At 33.5% G+C, this 26,516-nt stretch overlaps 1 protein-coding gene across 1 annotated transcript; it reads right to left on the bottom strand.

The window, feature by feature from the left end:
• LOC129799689 (mucin-5AC-like) lies at positions 1-26,516 on the bottom strand. Its single transcript, XM_055843822.1, has 5 exons — positions 26,035-26,516; positions 3,598-3,782; positions 2,804-3,020; positions 1,978-2,659; positions 1-1,915 (listed from the first exon to the last, which is right to left on the bottom strand). The coding sequence occupies exons 1-5, from the start codon at positions 26,057-26,059 to the stop codon at positions 454-456; spliced, it is 2,571 nt and encodes an 856-aa protein (XP_055699797.1). The 5' UTR covers positions 26,060-26,516; the 3' UTR covers positions 1-453.

Genomic DNA, 26,516 nt, shown 5'->3' with positions numbered 1-26,516 from the left:
TTCATTTGATGACATTTATTGAAATTTCGATGTACAATTTCTAGACATAAAAAAAAGAGTATTTCAATCTTATCCGATGATGTCACAAAAAATATCATGCGAAAAAAACAAATAACACTATTTACACGCGTCATTTCGGGACCTCGGCATTTAATGCAAGAAGATTTTATCACTTAAAAGCTAGCGTACAAAAATACTGGCTGAAGAATTTATATTTTTCTTTTACTAGATCTCGCTCTCATATCCGACTGAAGACAGGAATACATATTTTAACAAACTTCCTCCGTTGACCTCCTCGCTGGCAGTTTAATCTAATGTCCTCCATGTCTTTTTAGCCCAAGCACCAAAGTCCGGAATTTTGTAGCTTCCGCGAGGAGGGAGGAATTTGACTGGCGTGGCATTTAGGTAGGATTTGGGAGAGGGATTAGGGAAAGACTTTGAAGTGGTGGCCTATTAGTGTTTCTTGCTCTTGGTTTTTGTTTTGCCAAAGTCCTCAATTATTTCGTATTCTGAATAATCTCTTGGATTGCCACTGTATGTATCGTAGTACTGATAGTCGTAGCTAGCATCTTTGTCATTCGGAACAGCTGAAACCTGGGGTGGTTTTTTCGTAGATGTTGCATTTGGAGGTATCGTGGGAGCCTTGGAGAATGTCGTACTCCTCGAGTTTGACTTGGTTGTAGCTTGATGCCGGGCCTTTTCTTTCTCAGCTCTCAGTTCATTACCACTAGCCGCGATGTTCTGCGAGTGGGCTGTCTTCAGGAACTCATCTTCAGCACTATTGACCGGTGGCAAAGTGGCCGCAGTCACTTGGTAGTTTGTTCCGAACTGGAAGCCGGTATTCGTTCCTGATGGCTTTCCAAATCTTCTCTTGTTGTTGATTTTGTGCCTAGCAAAGTCCTTTTCGTACAACTCAGGATGATATTGTCCATCATCTTCGTCATCTTCTGTCTTTTGAATAGGAGGTTGAGTACTTGTACTAGGAAGATAGCTCGCTGCTGAGAATTTGTTGAAATTCACGGGACTTGCGGTTTTTGCTTGTTCCACTTGAACTGCTTTGATGGCAGCAAAAGCATCTACTGGTTTCTTGTATGTTGTGGGTTTGAATGTTGTAGGATCATAAAGTTCTTTAGGAACCAGTGTTGAGAATTTCTTCACAGTGGAAGGAGTGTAGTTATCGCTATTTCGGTTGACCGTCTGATAGCGATCATAATTGATGATTGGTTTCGGCGTTGTTACAACTGGATTACTGGCTGCTGATGTGAATCCGCGGGGTGACGAACTCTGAACTGGAGCAGCGGTGGAGTAGAAATTCGTCGCAGTTGATGAAGGGATAGGGCTGCTTGTGGCGGCGGGGCTAACTTTATTCGTCTGATAGGGGTTGTAAGTGAACTTGCTCTGTTGCACTGCTGTTAGATCGTAGTTAGAGTGAGGATTGTATTTATTGTCCTGGAATGTTTGCTGTTGTGGCTGAAGTTGAGTCCTTGCATTAGAAGATGCCTGGTAGTTGTTGAAGTTGAAGCTAACCACGTCGTTTTGAGGAACTTTTTGGGTTGGTTTCTGCGTAGTTGGAACCTGGAAGTTTGTGGTGACTGCAGCAGGTTTTGCTTGCAGCGTTGTCTTCTTTTCGTTGTAGTTGCCTGAGAAGTAATCTGTTGACTGGCGACTCTTGGAAACGTCTTGACTATAAGGTGTGTAGGTGATGAGAGGATTGGGGGAGTTTTGGGGTTCGACAGATGTCTTGAAGTTCTGTTGGCTGTTAAACTGAGCAGGTGTTTGGCGAGTGAAAGTTGTGTAGGCTGGTGTAGAGGATGGAATCTTGAAGATTTCGTGAGATGTTGAAGTTTCTTGATTAACTGGTTTAGCTGTGGATGACACTGCATGGAAGTTCTGTTGATGCTGTTGCTGTTGTGGTCTGCAAGAAACAAAAAGTTTCTTAAGAAAACAGGAAACAAAGTTTAATCTGGCAAAAATTACCTGTATGTTACAACAGCGGGCTGAATTGAACTTCTGGTTGGTGTCTGAGTTGGTCGGAAGGCATCGCGAGATGTAAAGGAGAATGATCCTTGAGAGCCTAAATATGGCGGAAGGGAAGATGGTGCTGCAGTTACTGCAGGAGTTACTAATTTTGTAGATGCAATTGTACTCGATGGAGCCTTTTCAGGAGCAGTACTGATGTTGTTGACATTTGAACTGAATCGACTGCCACCTCTGCCTCTCTGACGAATCCTTACGGATGCTTGCCTTGGTCGAACGGTGCTTGTAGCTGGAGATGGACTAAAGTCATTCTCATAGTCTTCTTTTCCGTTATTACGATTGTTGAAGAAGTTTGAACTGTGTGACCCTCTGAAGATTTCATCATTCCCACTGAATTTCTGCTCAGGGAAGATGGGAGCTGCAGGAAGAGGTTTCGTAGTGGTGGTTGTCGTCGTCGTTGGTGGCGTCGGACGATACTCTGACGCCCTTGAGACTCCCGGATAGAAATTTCCGTTGTACGCAAACTCATTCCTATTCACCTGAGGCTGCTGACTGGATGATGTCTGGGGCGGCTGAGTTGTGGCTTTTGTGGTTGCCACTGGTCGATTGAAGGTGTTTTGCCCAAAAGTTTGCGCGTGTTTGCTCTGATTCACAATCACCTGCTTACCACGGCGAGCATCACCTTAAAGAGATTATGATTTATTGTACCTTTGGCCGTGGTTTTACATTTTTGGAAATGCCATTGTTTGGGATTGTTGGGAAAATCTCATCAATGTGATTGTTCTCATGATTTTTGTGAAAAAAAAAATAAAGAGTAGCTATTCACCTGTCTCAGCTCTCTGAAGATGGAAGGTGGCTTCCTCCTCTTCAGCGAATGGTGCCCGTTTGCTTTCGAAACCCGATCCAATTCGGTAGAGGTCAAAGTTGTCGCTACCATAGTAGAGGGTTGCTGCCTCACAGTCTACATCACCCCAATCGGCACAGATCTGTGCCTCCTGGTCAAAGGCCGTTCCATTTGGACAGAGAAAACGGAAATCTTGCACCTGAAGCAAAAAAATTACTCTCAATTTTCATGTGCTTGGTGGTATACAATCGAAGAGGTCACCGTTGTGACTCAATCATGATCATTTTCTGATTGTGTCTCTCGTGCTCACATCTTTTTCCCTTTTTCCTCCCATTGAAAATTACTTTGTGGTTTTGCTATCTAGCGCACTGAAACACGACTCACTGAGACGTTTGGTCTTATTGCTTCTGCTTTAAAGGTCAGTTTAGTCTCTTGGGAATATGAAAGTGAGTCTAATTTTCATGCGCACCAAAAGTCTTAAGAAGTTTGTGTGTGACTTTTTTTTCCTTTTTACCAAACACCTCCTCATCTTTCAACTCATCTTCATCATGTCTTTCACGCTGAAGAGTGTGGTAAAATTGCTCAATTACGCGGGAGGAGGACGAATGGGAGTGCAAAAATGATCAATGAGAGTGTAAATACACCATGAATTTTTCAATCGTTCAACATAATTAAGGGGAGCTTTTCAAAGGCCAACTCTAAGCTAGCTCTAGCCTAGAGAGCTAGCGCTAGATTAGAGTTGTCCTTCGAGAAAACTCCACTTGGATTAAGCTTACCCCAACTCCTGCTACTTTGACGCATACGTGGAACATTTGACACTGCGTCTCAGCATCTGCATAGTATCCTCCGAGTATTTTGTCTCTGCATGTGAAGCTGGTTCTTGGCATATTCTCGAGACTGTATGTGGGCCATGGTTTTCCTGCTGCAACCTCCAGGAGTCCACAAGAAATTGTGACGAATGCTGCAATAGAAAATTATTATTTTACAGTTGAAAATTAAGCAAATTGAACACACGGAGGGATTTGAATGAAGAAGAGTTAATTGTTTTAGCTTCTGCAATTCTTAGCCAATTTTGCCTTCTCTTAATCTCTCTCTCTTCAAACTCAACCACTTCATGCACTGTGACGAAGACATTGAGGTGTCATGATGAGTGGGAGAATGATATTTTAATTCCTTGCCCTGACTAAAAAATCTGTGCTTCTTTCTCAAAAGTGATGATTTGGTAAGATAAGTCTTTTGAATTGTGAAGAAATCTTCATTTATTTATTGTTCTAGTATGATAATTTTAGCGATACTTTAAATTTTCCCTTGATAATTTGAATAAATTTGTTGGAACACAGTACAGCCCTAGGTTATTGCTTTAGTCTTAAAATTCCAGAATAAAATGATTAGGGGAAACTGGGGCAGCACCAAACACGGGGTAGCACCAAACACTGCGATTTTTTAATCAGATATTCGACTTGAGAGGACAAGACCTATAGGAATTTATAGGCTCTATAGGGATGCTTGTCTACTGAAGAAATGGTTGAGATAGTCCAAGTAGTTATGAAATAAAAATTAGTGTTTGGTGCTACCCCGTGTTTGGTGGTGCCCCAGTTTCCCCTATGCATTATTTTTCAATTATTTGAGTTTGAGAATTTTGCAAAGTCAACGATTTGCCATCTCAAAGAGAGTATTTCAAAAAATATCTCTTGGATAAAAGCATCATTCTGAAGAAATTGTGACCCTAAAGAACGCTTTCTATTAAAGCCCTTGGATGAAAATGATCCTTTATTACAGTACAATTTCAGTGATCCTATTAGAATATTCACAGCGAACAGACTGGGCTTTTCTACATGGTCATTGCTTTTTTACACCTTCATTGCTTTTTTACACGTGGAAAAAATAATCAAAAAATTGGTGCACCAAACCAATTTTTGGACTAATTTGATATTTTTACGCCTTATGAGACAATATTCTTTAAAAAGAAAATGATATATTAGCAAAATTTTCCGATTATAAGTACCTTGACAAAAGAGCAAAGAGCAATTGATCGGTCAATTGCTTATTCCTCTTAATTCGAGGTGGTTAGATTTGACAAATTTTGCTAATAAATCATTTTCTTTTTAAAGAATAATGGCCTCAATTCTGAGACCAAGATCAAGATCAAAATTTCAAGCTATCAAATATTTCCAAGATCAAGATTTCATATTCTGACGCGAAACATTAATGGAACTTAAAATGTCTTAGCTAAGAAGCAAGATTTCAAGATTTTCTACACTTAACGACACGTCACTTCTGACAAATATCTTCATTTCTTTGCCGAATTTGTTGAAATTTCGTCGTATAAATTAGAAAAATTAATTATATGTTGTATTAAATAATATATTACAGTCCATAATCGGGAATAAAAGAAGTGCAAACAAAACTTGTGACATGTGATAAACTCGAAAATGCTTATTCAAGATGTTATTCTTTTGCAGGTATTCTCAGGGCGTTGTACTTCGAAACGTACATCTAGAAATATGTACCATTACGATTAAATTACAAGATCAAATATAGCATTTTTCATAATCATTTTCTCTTTTTGTATCATCTCTTATAGAAATATTCTTCATCAAAAACAATTTCCGCATGAAACTCTTTAAATTGTTAGTATCTTGAAAATTCCAAGCACCTCCGAGAGGTTCTTGGAATTATTTCAAGAAAACAAGAAATTTGACGTCTTGAAACCTTGAAATATTGGTTCCAGAATTGCAAATCTTGATAAAAACACGGTTTGTGTCTTGGATTTCAAGATTCCAAGACATTTGACAGATTTGACATCTTGATCTTGATTTTTTGATTTCAGAATACCAAAATATTGAAATTTTCTTGATCTTGATCTTGGTCTCAGTCAGAAAACGGAAAAATATTAAATTGGCGCAAAAATTGGTTTGGTACCGCAATTTTTTTTTAAAATATTTTTTCCACGTGTAAAAAAGCAATGAAGACGTAAAAAAGCAATGACCATGTAGAAAAACCCAGTCTGTTCGCTGTGATTCTGTCACTTCGAAAATCATCTCTAATCGATCCTTTAAGTTTAAGCTTTTAAGGACAATGGACACTGGTGTCCTAAATTTTTCTTTTTACTCCTTTCTAAAGTTATGTTTTGCTCAAAGAAGTCAGAAAAGGGTTTTTTTTGTAAACCTCAATTTTTGCCCCTTTCGCCCTTAAAAAGAGATCAATACTTAAACTTATATTTCGTGAGAGAAAACTATAAAGAATTAACTAAATAAAACACTTTTGCAAGAAAGAGACTGCAGATAGAGACTGGCAGGAATACCACTTTTGAAAATGATTTTTTTGATCTACCGAAAGGATCGTTAAATGTCCAAAATAAACCTTTTTTTTTAAGTTGATCTTATAGTTGAGAAAGAGTGTATAACATTAATGATAATGTCACATCTTCTATAACAGATTCAAACTTTGATAAAACTCTTCAATTTTTTGCTTTATTTTTCAATTTCAATAAAATTTTATCTATTTTTTATATATATTAGAAAAAATAAAATAAATGACTATTAAAAGAATTATGGCGTAACTAAATTGCAGATACTTCTATCAAAGTACTTCTATGATAATAATACATTTTTAAAATTTAATTTTGAAGGTTTAAAATAATAATGATGCTGTGATCTTTTTAAAATAAAATCAATTTGATTCTCTAAAGAAATAATAACACTTAAGCTTATACTTCGCGAGATAAATTTTAAACTCAAACGTTTAAGGTTAGATGTTTAAACTTGTGTGTGATACAATGCTGTTTTCACAAATGAATTTTGGCCTAAAAAAACATTGGGAAATTCATTAACATCTGTTTAGTATCTGTTTAGTTTCGTATAAGTGATATAAAATGATCGCATAACACAATTGCATTATTTTTTTACCATGATAGGAAAAGAAACTTAAAATTTCCTTATAATTTAGTGTATTTTACCAATCACCAAAAGAGACTCCCAGTCATTTTTCACCCAGTGAGACTGTCTTTTGATGCAAGAAATGTGAATAGAAGACGCTGAACTTTCGTTTGCAAAATAGCACGCGAGACTATCTCACATAATTCACGAGGTAAAACTAAGAGTCTTCGGATGGTTGCATCATCTTCAACATGATGCCTCATCTTCATCAATCTTTGGTCTCTATGTACACACAGAAAGTGGTGACGACATTGATTAGCACGGCATTTTCCTCTTAAGTTGTCCCACCAGTGTCTTATTGGAATTTGACAAAAGAACTTTATGGAGGAATTTGCAATTAATCGCCCCATCAATAGCCAAACAATTAATTCACCTTATTCACTAATTGGGAATTGTTGCAAAATGCCCGATTCGCCTTCGATGGAGAAAATTTTTCACTTGATTCTCCACTTGGGACATTAATCACAAAATTGTGTATCTTCCTGCTTCAATTGTTACCTCATTGGTCTTTTTTCCATTTCTTCATCTTATCGGGTGGTGTGTATGGGCTGCGATCTTGTTTGGTCTATTTTCACGGGACACTGAGTAATAAATTCATTCACAAGATCATGCATTCATGTTGCAACATCATCAACATCATGTTTGTGAAATTTAAAGAAGAGACTCCCTTATATCTGATCACATCAATCAAAAAAGTACTTTTTTGCTAGATTTCTTTTCACCTGGTTACCGTCTAAATGGGAGTCTCTCCTCTACCTTTTCAATGTGATGCAGACTTTTGATATAAGAGTCAGTGCATTTGAAACCTTTAGAGACCTTTTCATGACGTCCAATTATTTTGAGAAGTTATGTGAGCGTACAAGTCATAAAATATTATATATCCAAATAAATATAGTGTGTGTAAAATTGGAGGGTTTTTTTAAGCATCAAAACCATCTAAACTAAGTTTTTGAATGGACGTGAGACGAAGTGTCTGAAAGTATTCTCTTTTAAAATATAGCTTATTTAATGTTACAGGGGCACAATTCCACCTGTTACCTCGGAGAACACTGTCTAATCTCAGATAGTCAAATTTTTAGAATATTTTCGCGTATAAAACGATTTCTGAAAATTGATATTTCGTTGTTTAAACGTTTGTCCGCGTATCCGCTAGAGGCTAAACGGTATAAACGGTTAGAGATAGTATCCTGGGAACCTCAGAGAACCCCGCGCATTATTAACATGTTCTTTATTTTAGTCTTCCCCTTCATTTAAAATTTATGGCATGTTTTTAGAAAATTTCATGCACAAACAAATGACGATTTTTCAAAGTAAAGAGTGAAAACGACTCTTGAGAGCTTATTTATTAACCGATATGGATAAATTTGATAGTGTTGCGATGGCCTTTGAATGCCTGCCAAATCTGAACTAGAACCAATTCGGTACACCAAGAAAAAATCTAAAAAGTTAAAACAACTCTATGGCAGAGTTGAATTAACTCTACGAATATCGATGTAATTGTTACTCTTTTTCATTGTAAATTTTAATAAATAGAGTTGAAACTACTCTTCGTGCGAGTTCAATTAATTCGTCGGATATCGATGTAATTATTACTCTTTTTCGATGTAAAATTTCATCTCGACTGAAGTATATGCTTAAATGTTTTCATTTTAAGAATATACTTCAGTCAAGAAGATTTTCGTGTGACAAAGTTCATATAGAACATCAATTAGAAGTATGCCTAACATTGCTTCATAAAGACATGTGCATACATCATTCGTGATATTTCGCCCGGAAAACAGGGAATATAGGGAAGAAAATATTAATAAAGAAAATTATAAAATAAAAAAAAACACAAAATAGCAAAATATATTCATTTTGGGATTTGAAAGAGTTATTTTACCTCTAAAAAGGATTTTTTTACCTCTTAAAACGAGTTATTTTCAGTCTTTAAAAAGTTATTTACACTCTTTTGTCATGTAAATTTAATGAAAATTATTTAAAACAACTCTTCCGAATATTACACCTAAATAGAAGTAAAATCAACTCTAAAATATAGTTAATCGAAAATCACAACGAAAAAGAGTTAATTCAATATCGATTCGAGTAAGTTTTACTCGAATATTTTTCTGAGTGTATGAATCTGTAGTGAATCGGTATGAACAGATTTTTAATTTTTGTTCAAAATTCAATTTTATGACGTAGGGTGGAATCATCACTTCTCGCCAGTGCCCCACTTTTCGCCACTTATATTGAAATCGCTATTTTTCGCGATTTATGAAATAAGTGAGCCGCAAAGTTGTTTAAATTTATACTGCTGCTACGTATAGAGTAGAAAAATAATAATTATTCGTTTTGGATTTACGATTTTGAGCATTTTTTAGAGCAGTATTTTAAGCAAGTGCATAGAATCCAATATTTCTTACCAGATATACTAAGTGTCATCAAATTTGCAACAAGCAAATTTTACCTTTTTGGATAAATAATTTGTCTATTGAATTTAATTACACTTGTGGAATAGATAAAATTTGTATATATTTAATTAATCATTACATTTTATATTATTTTTATATAAAAATTAGGCATGGCGAAAAGTGGTATTTTTTTGGTGCAATTTTTCCACCCGTTGCCATCTCTTTTTAATAGGCGACGCTAACTTCACTTCGTAGATTCTCAATTGTCAAATCTGCATTGTTTACTTTCTGCATTAATCCAATAGTTTGATTTCTCAAATAAAAGCGAAGAAAAATAATTTAAAGTGAGTAATGATAGGGTGATTATGAGGAAAGAGAAATACTAAATGTATTCTTTGCATAATATTGCCCAAAATAATAGAGTTTGAACTTTTTCAAGTAAGTGGCGAGAAATGGTTACAAAACTGGCGAAAAGTGGTAAAAAGTGGCGACGAAGTGGTTATTTTTGCATTGTTAATAAGAATCAATTTTTTAAGTAGTCCAGCGTTAAATTGGAGTAGTACTTTTTTGACGAATCTGGAGCTAATACATCTGAGTAACTTTGTGTCAAATTTGAGTTATCTGGAAATAAGGGTTCAAAAGTGATAATAAAATTAATTCCCGTTTTTCCTAAACATGGCGATAAGTGGTTGCTCCACCCTATGGTGCTTTTGTCAATTTTTAAGAGATTTATAAGCCAATTAAAATTGTTTGTGAACCAGTGAAATATAAAAAAAATAAAAAGTAAAATTATGGTCAGTAAAAAAACTAAAATCTTTACGAAAATGTGTCTAATTTGGATATTTAATATTTAAAATTGTTGCAGATAGAATGAAAAGCCCTTTATTTTCCCTTTGTCAAAATTTGGACGAATTTTCAAATTTTTTGTTACTGCTCAATTTTAACTTTTCACTGCTCATTTAGATAATGCATATTTTTATTGATAAATATGGTGTCTGCTCTGCACACTAGAAACAATTTTTATCAAAAATTGCGTTTGAAAAAATTACATTTCCGCCTGCAATGACAGGGGAAATTTTCTTTAAAAAAGCATTAAAAAATGTTCCTAGTGTGTTGTAGACGCTTTTAGTGCGAAACTTTGGGATATAGCTGAGGCACTTTGCCGCCCTTTCCTTTACAGTAAAAGAGTTTAGGATGAGAAATTGTACATCTGATACACCCAAAGTAAATTTTTACCCAAAATTGGGTCTCTGTGATATCGAGTGAGCGATGTGCATCAACATCATCATCTTGGAATAACACTTTTTAATCTGAATCAAGTTTTCGTGAGACTTTAATACAAAATATATACTAATATCTGGTAATCGATAGACGGTTTTGTAGATACTACGATATAACTTGCAGAACAATAAAAATTATAGTATAAATACTAAATGTCACCTTTGGAATTTAATATGGAAATGGAAGATTGTAAATGACGCAAGCAAATTGTTTTTAGAGTTGTGACAACTATTGTTAAAAATTTAAATAAATGTGTCTGAAGATTCAACTTTGAGTAGGTTATTAATTGAAGAAAAATTGAAAGAAAGCGAATCCTCAAAATATTAAATATCTACGTTCAAGTTGAAAAATAATAAATTAAATGACTTAATGTTTTCATGCCAAAGATTAATTAATTAAAAATGTTGCAATAAAATTGACGTAATGGCATAATTTTGAATGATGCTATGAATTTAATTTCCATTAATCTTTTCTCACGAAAACACTTTGTCACCATGTTTTAACCGTTTTAACACATGAATAAATTAACTGCAGACGAGATATATTTTATGTGGATCTCGTAAATGAGTAATGGTTAGATCTTTAGGTAACACTTATATAGGCGATAAATAATTTTCATAGGCATTAAGCCGTTTCTTAAAGAAATAAGTCATTCGGCTAAAATAATGTTTAATCTTTATGGTTCAACAATAAGGAATCTGAAAATTTTAGTCATAAAAATATCTTTTCTTATTATTTAGAATTTGCAGTATTTATGATTTTTCGGAGTGAAGATTCCAGTTTGTTGTCTTCTATTTAAATAAATGTTTGATTTCTGAATTCTGATAATTTATGAAAAATATGTTTAAAAAATCACAAAGAAGATTAACAAAGTCAATAGTCTAATGTATTTATATGATGGCTAAGGTAAACTTTGGATGTTAATAAATTAAATTGTTTTGAAAAATTTAGAATATAGGCCAGTAAGACCAATACCTTATCCGAATTAGACCACTAACTTTTCTATATGGCTTGAAGAATTCCTTCGAACTTAATTAAGATTTAACCGATTTAATAAAACTTGGCTCTGAAAAGCTATTTAAGTATAAAATGTTGTAAACATAGCCTGTATTACTTTGTGATAAAGTAGTATGAAATAAATATCAACTAATGGAAAATACCTTGATCAGACATGGTGGCGGAAAAGTGTGCCGCATCCTAACATAAAACGGTTAATACATTTTTTAAATCTTAATTTTACTGTATTTCCATTTTCTTAAATATTAAAAAAAACATGTTTGAAACATTTTCGTAAGAAACCAACCAAAAACGTATTCTAAAATGTGGCAATATCTGTCTATGATCATTAAAATCTGAATTCATTGGCATACGTGTTAATGTTTTGAAAATTGAAAAATGTAACACATATTTGGCATGAAACGGTGGAAAATGAAATGACGATCTTGCAAGAGTTTCAATCTCAAATGCTGTGTACATGAAACGGTTTCTGGATCAGGTTGAGCAATTTTCATTATTTCTGTTTTATTATTGTTTAGCATCTCTTTTCTCGAGGCACTATACACACCAACTTTGCATTGTGGAATATTGTTGATTGCATTGAGTTGAAAATTGAATTGGTATAAGTAAGTAAATAATATACCAGCAAAAAAAGCTTAATTGAGCAATTGTAATCAATGAAATGGATGGAACTTTGCCATCGGTATCGATCCAGGAAACCTTCTTGTGGGTGATCTCTCATCATTGTGTCCGTTTTTTTTTTAAGATGGGCAAAAGATATACACAAAAAGGGAAAGTTATATGTGGGATATTGTGGCAAATTAGTGATTTATCTTCTTCAGTGAGGGGGCAGACATTCGTGCACCTTTGAAGGCTTTTTTTTTGTCATGACGCATCACAAAAAAGTCAGACACTCATCTTCATCAAAGCTTATTGATTTTTCAGATCTTTTCCTGAATAGTGCTTTTTTGTTAAGCATCTTCAGTAAAACCTACCTTTAGCAATTAATCAACGAAACACTCAATCTATTAATAGAGTGATATACAGAGCTTTGAACTTTACTGCAATTTGCTTCATCGCATGATTATCTTCGGTACTTCTTAAGCCTTTCTCTATAAAACGTCGATAAATGAAATCGTGGATGTGAAACTGATTGTGTTTTTGTTTAGTACCAATTAATTTTAAACATTACAAGATATATCCATATATAGACAATTCTTGAAGATGTCTATTATGCAATACACCTTTTCTTCAAAATACTTTCGATGAAAACTTTGGCAGATGAAGAATAAAATAATCGGATATGCAGTGGCAGTTGTTAAAAGAAAGTACTACTTGAAATCCACCAAAAAAGGAATTATATTAAATAAACTAAGATGTTTATGAGTGTATCACGCTGTGGTAATTGTTGAAAATTTGTTTCTATTATAACTTAATAAAAACTTCAACTTGAATGGGTTTTTATCGTTTTTATAAGTTGTATCTCTATGACATTTTAGAAAATCTATTTGTGGAATTATCACATTAGGGCACTTAATTTGTCGAGTTGTAAGGTACTCTTATTTATAATACAAGTCTTATAAATTTCGAATACAGTAGACGAATTTCCAATCGTCCTTAAAGGGCGAACCTATTTTAACAATAGGGGAAACTGGGGCACTATCAAACAACGGGTAGCACCAAACACTAATTTTTATTTCTAAACTTCTTGGACTATCTCGACCATTTCTTCAGTAGACAAGCATCTCTATAATACCTGTAAATTTCTATAAGTCTTGTCATCAGGAGTCGAATATCTGATTAAACAATTGCAGTGTTTGGTGCTACCCCGTGTATGGTGGTATCCCAGTTTCCCCTAAGCCTAAGAAACAGTATTTTAAAATTATAAAATATAGTGATAAGCCAAGATCGGTTTATTGTCAGATGAGACACATTTAATTTTGTGAATATTATAAACGAATGTAAAGAAATTGTAAATAAAGGAATTATTAAAAATTTCATATCTGAAGATAAACTGGGATTTAGATTCGTTAGAAAATACACACGACACTCCTCGGATGAAAATGACATTAATATATTACGTCCTGGTCAAAATCCCAAAAGCTAAAATCCTGAAAGCTAAAATCCCGGGAAGGTCAAATCTCGAATGGGTCGAAATTCCGAATAGCGGTCTTCAGACTAGAGGTTTAGCCCAGTTCCCGAAAGTCTCAAAATCCTAAATAGCAATTGATTTTATTTGTTTTCAGAATGGTATTGCTCATTTGCCTCATATGTCTAAGGCTTAGGTCTGAAGCCCGTATAAATGTCAGGTTTGAAGTTCCTATAAGGGTCATAATCCCGAATGGTCTGAAATCCCGAAAATCAAAAATTCTGAAAAACAAACTTCCAAACGCCAAAATCTCGGAAGGGCTAAAAATTCAATATTAACCCTTTAAGGACGATTGGAACACCGGTGTCCCATAAAGAAAATAATTTTTCCTGCCTAACTAAAGTTATTTTTTTCTTAATGTTTGTACGTAATTGCAAAGTAGAAGGTTGAAGAAATCTAGGATATTTTTTGGAAGACTCCAGCTAAATATATAGTAAATTTGTAAGCTCAAAAATGACGAATTTTTAAATTCTCAATGAAAATAACTTTTAAATATTTTTTATACTTCCAATTTTTTTTAAGAAAAACGTTTTTGGGAAAAGAAACTACAATACTCAAACATAATATTTTTCATTAGATTGAAAATTATCATTCATTAGTTTTGTCAAAAAATTACTTAAATTTATAGGCTATTTTTGTCCTTATCGTTCATAGAGACAAAAAATACACCAAACCAAACTCTGTTGGCTTTTCGAAGGCCAGATATAAGACCTTTTACTGGGTTTGTTCATTGGTTTAATTTTTATTGTTGATTTTATTGTTGAGTCCGCGAAAACTGTCTCGTCGTTAAAGGGTTAAAACGGAGATCGTGTAGGGGAGACTGGGGCAAATTAGTCAAAACGAAAATTTCATTATTTATTATTTTCTAAAATAAGAGACTGAGGCTTGAAATTTTTATTATAGATAGCCTTCATGAACCTTCTTAAAATTACAAAGTTTCAAGAGATTCGAGGAAGGATTATGCAAAATAAAAAATAATGAAATTTTGAGCTCTATTTTTGGAACATTTGGCTTACAGAAAATATCAATACTGATTAGTTCAATTTAAGCACATTTCTCGTTAAGATGGAGAAAAATTATCTTCCACAAAGTTGTAGAGGAATAAATTTCCTATAAAAATATGTCTATTTGATATTTTTAGCGTTTGTGAGAGTAAAACGTCACAAATTATCCGAAGACTGACAAAATTTGCCCCAGCAATTTTGAGAATCTCCACAAAATCGACTTTCAGAAAATTATTCGAAAATCACATTTCTTTCGAGATAGAGGAAAATAGTCTTCTGCAATGTTGTAAAGCAGCAAATTTCCTATAAGAATATGCTCATTATAAAACGTTCAAGTTTTCCCAGAGCTCGTGAAGGAATTAAATATGCGTTTTGACAAGTATTGCCTCAGTCTCCCCTACTAATATGTTATTGGCAGAAGGCATCATTTAAAATTGCGTACTATCTTGACGTTGCCGGCGTTGGATTTGTTTAAAGAATTTCTGATTAATTTTTAGTTTTTCAAATTAGTTTTTAAACTGGAAGTTTTTATTGATTATTTTAAATTATATTTACTGACCAATTTTGATGTTTTTACTGATCAAACTGCTAAATTTATTGACTAAAAATATTTTCTCCTACTTTTTAGCATAATTTACATTTTACATCAGCATCAATTTACGCGTTACTTCTTAATTTTGATATGATGATTGACATTTACGGACTGTTTCTACTAATCATCTGTTCAATTTACTGAATTAAAAGTAAAATTAACTACACTAAATTACATTATTTAAGATCATATTTGCGTGAATCAGTGCCACTTACGCCGCCCTTCTTTATCTGAAAGTTTTTAAATATCGCTATTTCTAGATATTTGTGGGTTTCTTTAAGAGAAGAAATTATAGTTTTTTTTGTCAATCTATGCCCCAAATTTGTAATCTATTATTAATATATCAAAAGTATATTTTTAGATTTAAATTATTTACCATTTTCTTTTATAACAATAAGAAGATGCTTAGTGCCAAGACAAGATTAGTTTATCAAAAAAGGCAAATAAAACATCCTCCCACTGTAATAAGTATAGATGTTGAGTGATTTGCAAGAAATTTGACTGATTCCAAGTCATTTTCATGACTGACACCTGTCCACCCTCCTGACAATTTCCCGTGGCAAGAAGAGTGAAAGCATCATCTACGAAGAAGTTTCGATTGTTGCGAGATCGATTTCCTAATTGTGGTCAGAGTGGATTCGCACCATTCGCATCATCTTTGGAACGTAATTAAGTTCTTTCTTTTCATCGCATTCTCCTCCCGCGCAATTTGTCTGACAAAATACCGCCATACAGGAGTTAGGAGAAGAAAGGTGCAAGAGAAAAAATGATGCGCACAATGATGATGTGTGAAAGGAAATTTACTTCCATGTCGGCAAGTATTGGATTTCAATTGTACGACTGTTGTTGATGTTCAGTATGAGTGTTTGGAATCAAAATTACAACATATATAGAAATAGTAAAACTATTCAAATTGTATAATGCTGTGTGAGATTTGTAATAATTTTTTCTTTTACCATGTTCCCTATATGTACATTTTTTCTGCATTTGCCGTTTTTTCTCGAAGAACTCATTGTATAGTGTCGGTTTTACACCAAACTTCTCTGATTAATTGTTACCATGTATAAAGTGGAAACAATATGAATCTCTCTTGGACTTTTATGGATTTTTTTTCTCCGTCTCATGAAGTGTTTCACGATCAGGAACTCATTAAGGTGAACAACGTTGGTCTATGAATGACGAAATTGCAAATTTGCAAATTCTGTCCTATTTTTTGAGGCTCTTTTCAGCATCTTCATCTGAACATCAAAAAGTCGTTAATCCTTCATATTTTGCAGTTTCTGTCAATTGAAAAATCACTTCCTCATGCTGATGATGATTGAACTGTGCTACATGATCACTTTTAGACTTTGTTCTTCAATCAAAGTCAAATTAAGTCACTTTCTGACACTATTTCGCTCTCTTCATCTTCAATAACCCAGCTAATCAATTTCAGTCTAATTTTTCTCTATTACGCGACGACTTCGCAATAATTCGTCTGGAGATTGTGTATAGTGCAAAAAAACAGGCCCCTAAAAATTATAAGAGCTTATAAACCTGCAGTAACGGGCGATTAATTAATGGAATACTATGTTCGAATTAGAACGCAATGAATGTGATTTAGGGGAAACTGGGGCAGTAATAAATATGGGGTAATAGTAGGGAAGAGTACTCTCCCTTCGAAAATTCATGCCTTCGAATAATGTGAATCTATTTTATCTTCTCTAATGGATTGGTGCAAACAACGGTATATTGTGTACAAATATCCCCCAGTTGTATCATACTCTATGTGATTTTGCGATTCTGGAAGTTTCGAATATTATCTATCACAGTTGTTCCAAAAGTTACTCCTATAGTAAGCTATCTCTCACAAACTTATAGAGTTATAAGGATGTAAGTACTAGACGACTTTGGGAAACCCAGGCGCCAATCAAGCTTAATAAAAAGTGAACATATTTTTCGTCCTTATAAAAATTTTGCAGATATTGCACCGCGTCTTAAACAAATTTCCTAGTAGTTCTTGTATTATTTCGGTGAACATTATGAAATATGCATTTTTAGATAGCTTTTAATGCACAATTTCGAAATATCTGAGACTGATAAGTCAATTCTCTTTAGGAAAAAAACTTGCCAATAGTCTTCAGTGCCTCTATGCAAAAACGTATGGAAAAATGAAATGTTGAGAGGCCCCTGGGGAAACCAAACATTGCATTTATTATTCTTTGCTCAACTCTATCGTTCTTTGTCAAAATTGTTATGTTTTTTTATTTATTTATTTTTTTTGTAAATTAATAAAATCATGTCCATCCATCCTAATGATCCCTTGATATGCTCCCATTTCTACTCTTAAAGTAAAAGTTTAATAGTTGTATGTTGGGTCATTCATCAACACTGATATGCATTTGTATTGAAGATCTTGCAATTTATTGATTGACTAATTATTTTGTGTATTTAGTTAAATTTTAAAACCACTTAGATCTGGAAACTCATTAACGGCATTAACGTCATCAACAGTAATTGTAACAGTTTATGACCAGCGCACAATAACTTTTGTTTGTAAACATGTTTTCAAAATTTCTAGTGAGAATGAGCGAGATGACTAGATCTGGATCTCACTCACTCTCATTGAAATGTCAATAATATGTTTACTAAACAAAAGTTATTGTGCGTTGAGGATTATGACCAGCGTACAAAAACTTTTGTTTTGTAAATATGTTTTTTAAATTTAAATGAGACCGAATGAAATGTAGATCTAGTCTTCTCGCTCTCTCTCATAAGAAATTTTGCAAACATGTTTACAAACAAAAGTAATGTGCGTTGGTTATTATGCTATACCGAATTTATAATATTTACACAAAAATTTCCTTACATAATTTAGCATTTCCAAAACATTTTTTTACTTGTTTAATGTGTTTAATGGATTGGTTATTTTTTGATAATTAACTGAGATTCTTTATATTTTGTTTGGGTTAGAAGTTGCTTAATTATAAAAACGAACGTAATTATCAGAGTGGATTACTTTATAAAATGAACTTTAAATAATAAGCGAACTTATCTGGGCTTTATCTTATAGATCCATTTCAAAGTAATTTAGTAGGGGAAGGTGCGCTACTTTAACCCTCTAACGGTGTTTTCTTTAATATGCGAAAAAAAGTTCTAAAACAATATTTTCTAGGATAATTATGATCCAATAAAGTCGAAAAAACCATCCATTCTTCATTATCCTTTTTAGTTTAGGAGCTAGGTGAGAAAATATAAATTTTTTTTAAAACTCTTTTTGCTTCTAAAATTCACATTTTTAGTTTTTTCAATTTTTTTAAATAAAATATACAAAGTAGAATGACATATCTTTCAGTAAAAAATAAATTTATTTTAGTCAGATAACTTTAAGTCGGTATTTTTATGGAAATTGCAAATGAGTTTTTTTGCACAAATATTTTTTGTTGCTTTTTCTCTGACCTGTCACGCAAAACTGGTATTAGCAACAAAACGAAGAGTCAAAATGAGTTCAAACTTTCAAAAGATGTTTATAAGACTATTACCGATGACACTACAGCACTTTTAAAGAAATAAAACCTTTATTGTCGCTGTAAATGTGACTTTTGTGAAGACCGCCTGGAGGCGGTCTTACCCGTTAAAGGGTTAAGACGACTCAAGCTTGAGACAACTAATTTTTTCTATGTTCTAAGGGATTTGACCCATGGTTTTTATCAGAAAATTTGAGGCATTGGACCAACTATTAAAATATAATATTACTCAATGGATCACATTTATTAACAACATATTGAAAAAAAAATGATTGGTTGAAGCTTGAGTTATCCGAAGGTAGCGAGCTTTCCCCTACCTATTTAAAGATAAAAATATTTTTACAAGAAATTTTAAAATTCTAGACAATAAGAAAAGTTTAATATTTTCGTTTAGCATAGTTTATTGTGCTGTGATTCATCTAACTCATACAAAAATTGACTCTTTAGAATTAAAGATCTGTTCTGAAAGAATTTAGGCAATAATCTTTTTATTTGATAGTAACATTTGAATCATAATCATACCAACTTTTCTAATGTAAAATGTAACCTTGACAAAATATTACCTTTAAAGAACAAAAAAAAAGAAATAAAGTAAAAAAATTCATTTCGAAAATATAAAATTTGTTATTCTTAAATAAAATTTTAGAATAAACTACTATTAGATGCATATATAAATTCGTACTCTGTCCTTATATGTGCCGTTTAAGATTTCAGTAATTTAATTAATTAAGATTTCAGTGAAATTTTTATTACAAAATTTTAAGATTTTTTTTCACTATAATTTTCTCACTAGCATGTACAATTTAAATTTTAAACTAAGAGGGTGAGAGAGAGGGAAATTTTATAGACTCATTAATTACACTTTATTAATTATATAAAAAGCCTTGCGCTACTTGTATTCTAAGAAACTTTAACCAGGGGCCCATCAAGCCTAATAAAAAGTGAAGATATTTTTCACTTTTCCTTGTAAAAATTTTGCAGATATTGCACCGCGATTTAAACAAATTTACTCATAGTTCTTGTATTATTTCGGCGAGCTTTATGAAATATGTATTTTCAGATAGATTTTAATGCACGATTTCGAAATATATCAGACTGATAAGTCAATTCTCTTTAGGAAAAAACTTGCCAATAGTCTTCAGTGCCTCTATGCAAAAAGGTATGGAAAAATGAAATGTCGAGATGCCCCTGCTTTAACTGAAATTTTGCAGATTATGGATGAATATAGTTATTAAAAAGGATATTAAGCCTAGTTTGTTTTAAGCAGTTTTTGGCACTTTGGATCAGCTGCTTATTTTTTTCATTTTGCACTTTGTAATCTTAAAGAGTTAAGAGGTTTTTCTTAGTAGAAGTTGAATCAAGATGACTAGAAACACGTTAGCGGGAAGTGGGGCACCTTTGAAAGTGGGGCACCTTTGAAATTGGAATTTTCCACCTATTTTTAAATAAAATTGAGTCTTATCGTGATATAAGTTAGCTTCTCAATCTGTTTGGTAGCTAAATTATATCACGATAAGGCCCAATTTTATTTAAAAATAGGTGAAAGATTCCAATTTCAAAGGTGCCCCACTTCTCCCTATGTATATTGAATTTTTAAGGCCCAGATTTAATAATCGCCTATTTTGGCACTCCTATATCAGAATAATATCCACGGGAAATTATGCTCAATAACTGTGATTACCCGCGATCATCATGCGTTTTTCAGGTGTGTGTGCGCGCATTCAACTTTTCACGAGGCGTCTGACACACAAAAATAGGAAGTCGGAGAAATTCTCCGTGTTAGGTATATTATGTGCCGATGATGATGATGATGCTGTAATCCATTCTCATGTTCATGCAATGCAACTAATCACAAATTTGCCCATCTCTTGTGTTAAAGACCACGGCGAAAGTGATGCAACTCATAAACATCTCTTCTTGCCAGATAATTTCCGCCCCAAAAGAGCTTGAACTGCAAAACGCGAGGTGTTATTCATCTGCCACCAATTACACATGATAAATTTTTTCACAGTATTTACCATCAATTGCCTCGTACACGATATAAATCATCTTAATTGATTAAGTGTGTTTAGCAAAGTGATCTTTGGGTCATTTCTGGCGCGGGAAAAGAAACATTTTGCGTGATGCAAGAGATTCGATGATGATCGGATTTTTTTGTGTCTGACAGGTGTACCAATTATTTTCCGCATAGACCAATTTTTGATCGTGGTGGAGAGTGATCGTCAGAGTGATCAGATTTCTGTAGAGACGATTGTGAAATGGTCTTTTAAAAACGATGGCGGGATCGCTGTTCCCATGTTTTGAGACTTTGTGTCGGTTTTTGCCATCAACATAAAGAATGTTTAGTGATTTTCGCGATCGCTGGATGCCGATCATATATGATCTTGTATATGATCTTGCTACCGTCGATCACAATTAATGGGTGTTAAGATCACCGGGTGGGAAATGTTTGCCAAGAGAGGTTAAAATAGAGCGATCATGTGAATTGTGGGTCAACTGAGAATGTGAAGATGCAGAGAGTGATCTTTTGCACAATTCTTTCCAAGCGATCTTGACTGAATGCCGATTGGCCAGATTGGCTCTATGTACGCTATGGCATCTTATCGATGGAGGATCTCCTTCACTTTTCTGCAAAACATAAGTCAATGCCGTTGGGATGCATTCAATGGGTTGCATATGCAAAAGAATAACTATGGAAAAATGATGACAACGCAATTACGTCGTCAAAGAAGTGGTCAAAAGGAGTAAAGAGTTGTGCGGAGAGATCATCATTTATAAGAATTGAATAGGTACAAATACATCTCTAATAGCTTCTTATTTTAAATGGGCACAGGCTGTTTGGTGGCCACGACTGCGCTTCTAAAATGCACACACAATTGATGATTAAATTGTGATCGTAAATCTCAAAGACACTGAGAGACAAACCACAACCTCTTTAGAAGCATTAACAAGATATTGCCTTTGCAATTTTCTCACCGGGTGTGAAAATCCCGAGGTGGGCATGTTGCAATCATGCATTTTATAATTATCTCTTTTGGGATTTATTGCCTTATGCGGGTGGGTTTGAATGAACCTCGACACTCTCATTTGTCTCTCTTCCTCACCTTACCCATAATCTGGCAACTACCCATTTCTTGTGAATTAAATGAATGGGAGGCAATACAGCAAATTAAATGCGAAATCACACAGTGGAAAAATATTGCTAAAAATTCACCTTACACTGAGAATTTATCTTTTGAGGGCGACAGAGACAGAAGGAAAGAAAAGTTAGATAAAGAAAGAGATCTTTTTCTCGAATGCGTCTGAAATGTCGTGCAATGGGTTTTTCTGGGAGATTTTTGCTGGGCTTGGAATATAAAAAAAATCATGATGAAATAATCAGAGTTGCGAGAGATTCACATAATTAGTCATTTGAGATAGCATGGTTTGACCAATGACATAAATTTTAAGGTTTTATCATTTTTGTGGTTGTTGAAGAAGCTTCAGTTTGTAATAATTAATCCTCTAAATGTTGATTGTGTCATAGTTGATTTAAGATTTATTCCTTGGATTACTAATCATTTATTTAATTGTTTATTTGTTTATTTTTAAATTTTATATTATAAACCAATTTAAACTAGCAGAATGTTAGATAGACAGAATAATTTTAGATGTACTAACATTAAGCCTTCTTGCAAGAGATATTTTTCTAAATATGATTTGTTTTTTTTTTTAATTGAATAAAATTATCAGTCTGAAGCCCTATATGTCTGAAGCCCCAGTGAAGTTCACTGGATATAATTCGGTCATATTCAACTTTAGACTTAAAGTGAATTTGAACCAGAAACACTTGTATTATAGAACGGGAGTTCTACCACTTAATTCATTGTATGCTCCTGGGGTTATAGGGTAAAAGGAACACCTAGTGGAATTAAGAACTTGTGTCATGAGTCATAACCTATTGGCATTCTTTCAGTACTAATAGCTCTGAAAAATGCGACCATTTTTAGTGTATTTTTTTATTCCGTATTTATTTTATGAGGTATATCCAAAAGTCAGTTAATAATTTGAGGCTTAGGGGGAAGTGGGGCACCTTTGAAAGTGGGGTACCTTTGAAATTGAGATTTTTCTTCTATGTTTAAGTGGAACTGAGCCAAATCAAAGTGTGATTTAGCTTCTCAATCTATTTGTGCACCTAAATTATATCACGATATGACTCAATTTTAATTAAAAATAGGTGAAAAATGCCAATTTCAAATGTGCCCCACTTCCCCCTATAGTTAACCGGAAGCAGCTAAAATCCCGAAAGCCAAAGTTCCGAAAGCCAAAATCACGACAGTCAAAGTCCCGAAAGCCAAAATCAGGATTATTCAAAATCCTGAAAGGGATGAAATTATATGGAGGATAATGTGTAGAATAATTTCCAGGACAGAGAAAACTTCCCTATGCTTCCAGCAAGCGCGGGTGCAATCGTGGGAGTAGCTACGACACTTTTAAGAATGCTGGTTTTTAGCTTTCGGGATTTTGGCATTCGGGGTTTTAACTTTCGAGTTTTTAGCTTATGGAATTTTTACCGGGACCCATAGTTAACTATGAAACGGGGGTAAGAGAGCAACCTTCGGATGATACAAGCGACAATTCCAAAAGGGTTTGACCCATGGCTCCTTTCAGAAAATTTGATACACTAGACTAGCTATTAAAACATAATATTATAACTGTGGTATCACACTAGAGAATTTCACATTAAAATTTTAATGTGATTCATATTAATTGTTGCTGATATGTGTCCTAATGTGCAATTTTCGTCAAGAGCTTTTAGAAATCGGTTCATTTAGTGATAAAAAAATGGACTCGAGTCACAAAAATTGGTTTAAATAGATTAAAATAGTATAAATACGATTGATAATTAATGAGCAAATTAATGAGAATCGAGCAAATTTATGAGCAAAATTTGCTCATTAAATTTTCATCAGGTACTACTTTATTGCAGTCAGTGATAAAAAGTAGTGCTAATACCTACTATTTATCGCGCACGAGATGAAGAAAGGACAAAAGACATTGAAAAAGATCGGTGCAGAGGATACATAAGAAAAAAGCTAAACAAAAATGTGTTCGATCTGCATTTTATATTTCTTCATACAAAAATAGAGGCAGCTGATTTGATGGTTTTGAGGCCGTTTGCGACAAATTAAGTCGCCAATCGCCGGAACTCACACCTCAGTGGGGATTTGGGTAATATTGGCTCCCTTATTTTCGTAGTCTTCTTTTGAAAATAAAGTCCTACGATTAGAAGCAACTCATTGAATTCCCCCGAAGTCATCGGGAGAAAATTATTATGTCCAAAAAAATCGCCCCAGAAAATTTCAAAGACACAATATAAAGGTCGCGCTAGGAGCCAATCTCTCGCCAACATACTCCTTATTCTCGCTTAGTGGGTGATTTTACATGACATAAAAGTAACGTAAAGGAGGAAAACTTCCTCTTGTTCACTAAGATCGCACATTTTCGCTCAAACGACTGAAATGCTTCAAAAACAAAAAGACCTATATGACAACTCGTGTGCCATCGTGACATTGAGCAATTCTAGCAATGTGTCCTGACTAAATCAGCGATTTCGAGTGGTTCTAGAAGTTTTAATGAGCAACTTTTCACTTTAACTTTAATGTGAAATTTTCTAGTGTGATAACTCCGTAATGGATCAAATTCATTAAAAACAAAATATTAAAAAAAAATGGATTGTTTGAAGCTTAAGTCGTCCGAAAGCATCGTGCTTTCCCGTATTACTTTGACTTTTTATTTTATATTATATATTATTTTGTATTTCTTTGCTAATACGTAAACTAAATAATTTACTAGATAATTTTTGATAATCTAAAAAAAAATGGCACGATGGAAATTTTATAAGAAAGACATAGGCAATGTCATGCCCTTGGTTTGGTATACGAAATTTGAAAATCTCATTTTATAGGAAAAGTTCAATCTCCTTACTAAACTACTACTAAAAACTTCATATTTCCTATATGAATTTTATTAAATACATTAAATAAATTTTATTATTTTTACGAAACTGCCAACAAGTGTTTCTTTTCCAATAGGTATTATTTCGATTTTAATAAGTTTTCAAAAATTGAATAATGAAAATTTTTGATTAATTAAATTATCGCAAATGCCGAGGAAATACTAGACTTTGATTTGGTAATGCTAAAGTGGCAAAATATTAAAAAAAAATTATATAAAAGTTTATTAGGCGTGGAATAAAATAGGGCATAGATTTATATGGATCATTTACACAAAACTAAATTTTTGTTGATGCTAATGCCCAGAATTTAATTGAACTATTTATTGAAGGGCTGTAAACAATTTGAATAAAGCATTAAAATCAGGGAAATTATTCGATAGTGGGCAAAAGGAAAGTAGAAAATTATTACATTTTAGCTGCAACTATATTATAGGGGGAAGTGGGGCACCTTTGAAATTAGTATTTTTCTCCTATTTTAAAATGGAACTGAGCCATATTATAATGCAATTTAGCTTCTGTATCTGTTTGTGCAGCTAGATTATATGATGATATGGCTCAAATTTATTTAAAAATAGGTGAAAAATTCCAATTTCAAAGGTGCCTCACTTCCCTCTATAGATTAATTAATGAAATTATAGAGGAAAGCTTTTCTGGCTTCGCACACATTCTGGCTTCGAACACTTTATATTCTTTCCATATTCCTTTTATTAATCTGACTTAATGTTTTCAAGAAATGTGTGACTTAAGACAGCTATTAAAATATATTGCCGTAAATAGGTCATCAGATTCATTAAAGGAATATGGGAACTATATAAAATGTTCTAAATCAGAATGTGTACGAATCCTGAAAACCTTCCCATACTCGCCCTACTCATTTTCGTAAAAAATTATGGTTTTTTACTGCTCATTTGCTTTTTGTATCAGTTTCTAAATTTATTATTTCTATTAATTTCTAAATCATATTTGTTTAAATAAATGTAATTCATTTCGATTGAGAACAGTGAAAATACGTTTTTGAGATAGTTAATTTGACAAAACCCTTATCTCATTCTTAAAGCGGTTTTATGATGTAAGGGCTCTGTGTTTGATTTTCTCATCAAACCAATATTCAGTGGAAAAAGTTTACTTTTAAAAGGCAATTTACTTAAAAAAATCTCATCAATTGAACGAATTGAACACTTGACCAATTGGAAAAGAAGCATGGAAAAGCACCCCTGGGTCGTATCGTTTTTGTAAAGTTTAAGGATTTTGTTTTCCAGTAAGAGAGCCCTCGAATGAACAAGTAGATCCAAAATCTTTTATTGAACACGGGATTTGTGGGGATAGAACATCCAAAAAAAAAAGAAACATACTTACCAATTAAATATACTAAAAATCCCATTTTTGCCTAGCCTCCAGAAAAAAAAACACCTTCCCAGAGAAGAGATAGAAGAGCACGGAAGAATAGTTAATCCTCAGAGAGACACTTCACTACACAATCACACACTGATCACAAGAACTTTGTCCATAAGAAAGGGAAATCAAGAAGGGATCAAAAGCTCCAATTTGGGGCATTAAAATGCACTAATTAGAATTGGGGAATTTTAAGTCTATAATCCTCAAGAAATACTTCCAAGAACGATCATGGATGGTGATTGTGTATAGGATATTTTTCCAGGATGGATATCCTAGGACTTTTACAATGAACAAGGAAGTTCACAGAAAGGCTTCACTCTCACTCTCTGGTGCACCAATTGATGTTGGATTCTGTGGTAGACACGGAGGCACACAACTTGTCTTTCTTGTGGTCCAAACGTGAATGACGGTGAATGAAAATGAAAGGAAGATCTAAGGTTGCT

The sequence above is a fragment of the Phlebotomus papatasi genome, chromosome 1 (genome assembly GCF_024763615.1).
Source record: "Phlebotomus papatasi isolate M1 chromosome 1, Ppap_2.1, whole genome shotgun sequence".
Lineage (NCBI taxonomy): Eukaryota > Metazoa > Arthropoda > Insecta > Diptera > Psychodidae > Phlebotomus > Phlebotomus papatasi.
Note: the sequence above shows the minus strand (reverse complement) of the source record. Positions and strands in the feature narration are given on the sequence as shown.

What these genes read in the sequence shown, in the direction of transcription:
- LOC129799689 (XM_055843822.1), bottom strand. Translation starts at nt 26,059, where the DNA reads ATGGGATTTTTAGTATATTTAATTG. An exon ending in ATTTTTAGTATATTTAATTG is followed by an intron (nt 3,783 to 26,034) that starts GTAAGTATGTTT and finishes TTTCTATTGCAG; the next exon opens with CATTCGTCACAATTTCTTGT. An exon ending in TCAAAGTAGCAGGAGTTGGG is followed by an intron (nt 3,021 to 3,597) that starts GTAAGCTTAATC and finishes TTTTTGCTTCAG; the next exon opens with GTGCAAGATTTCCGTTTTCT.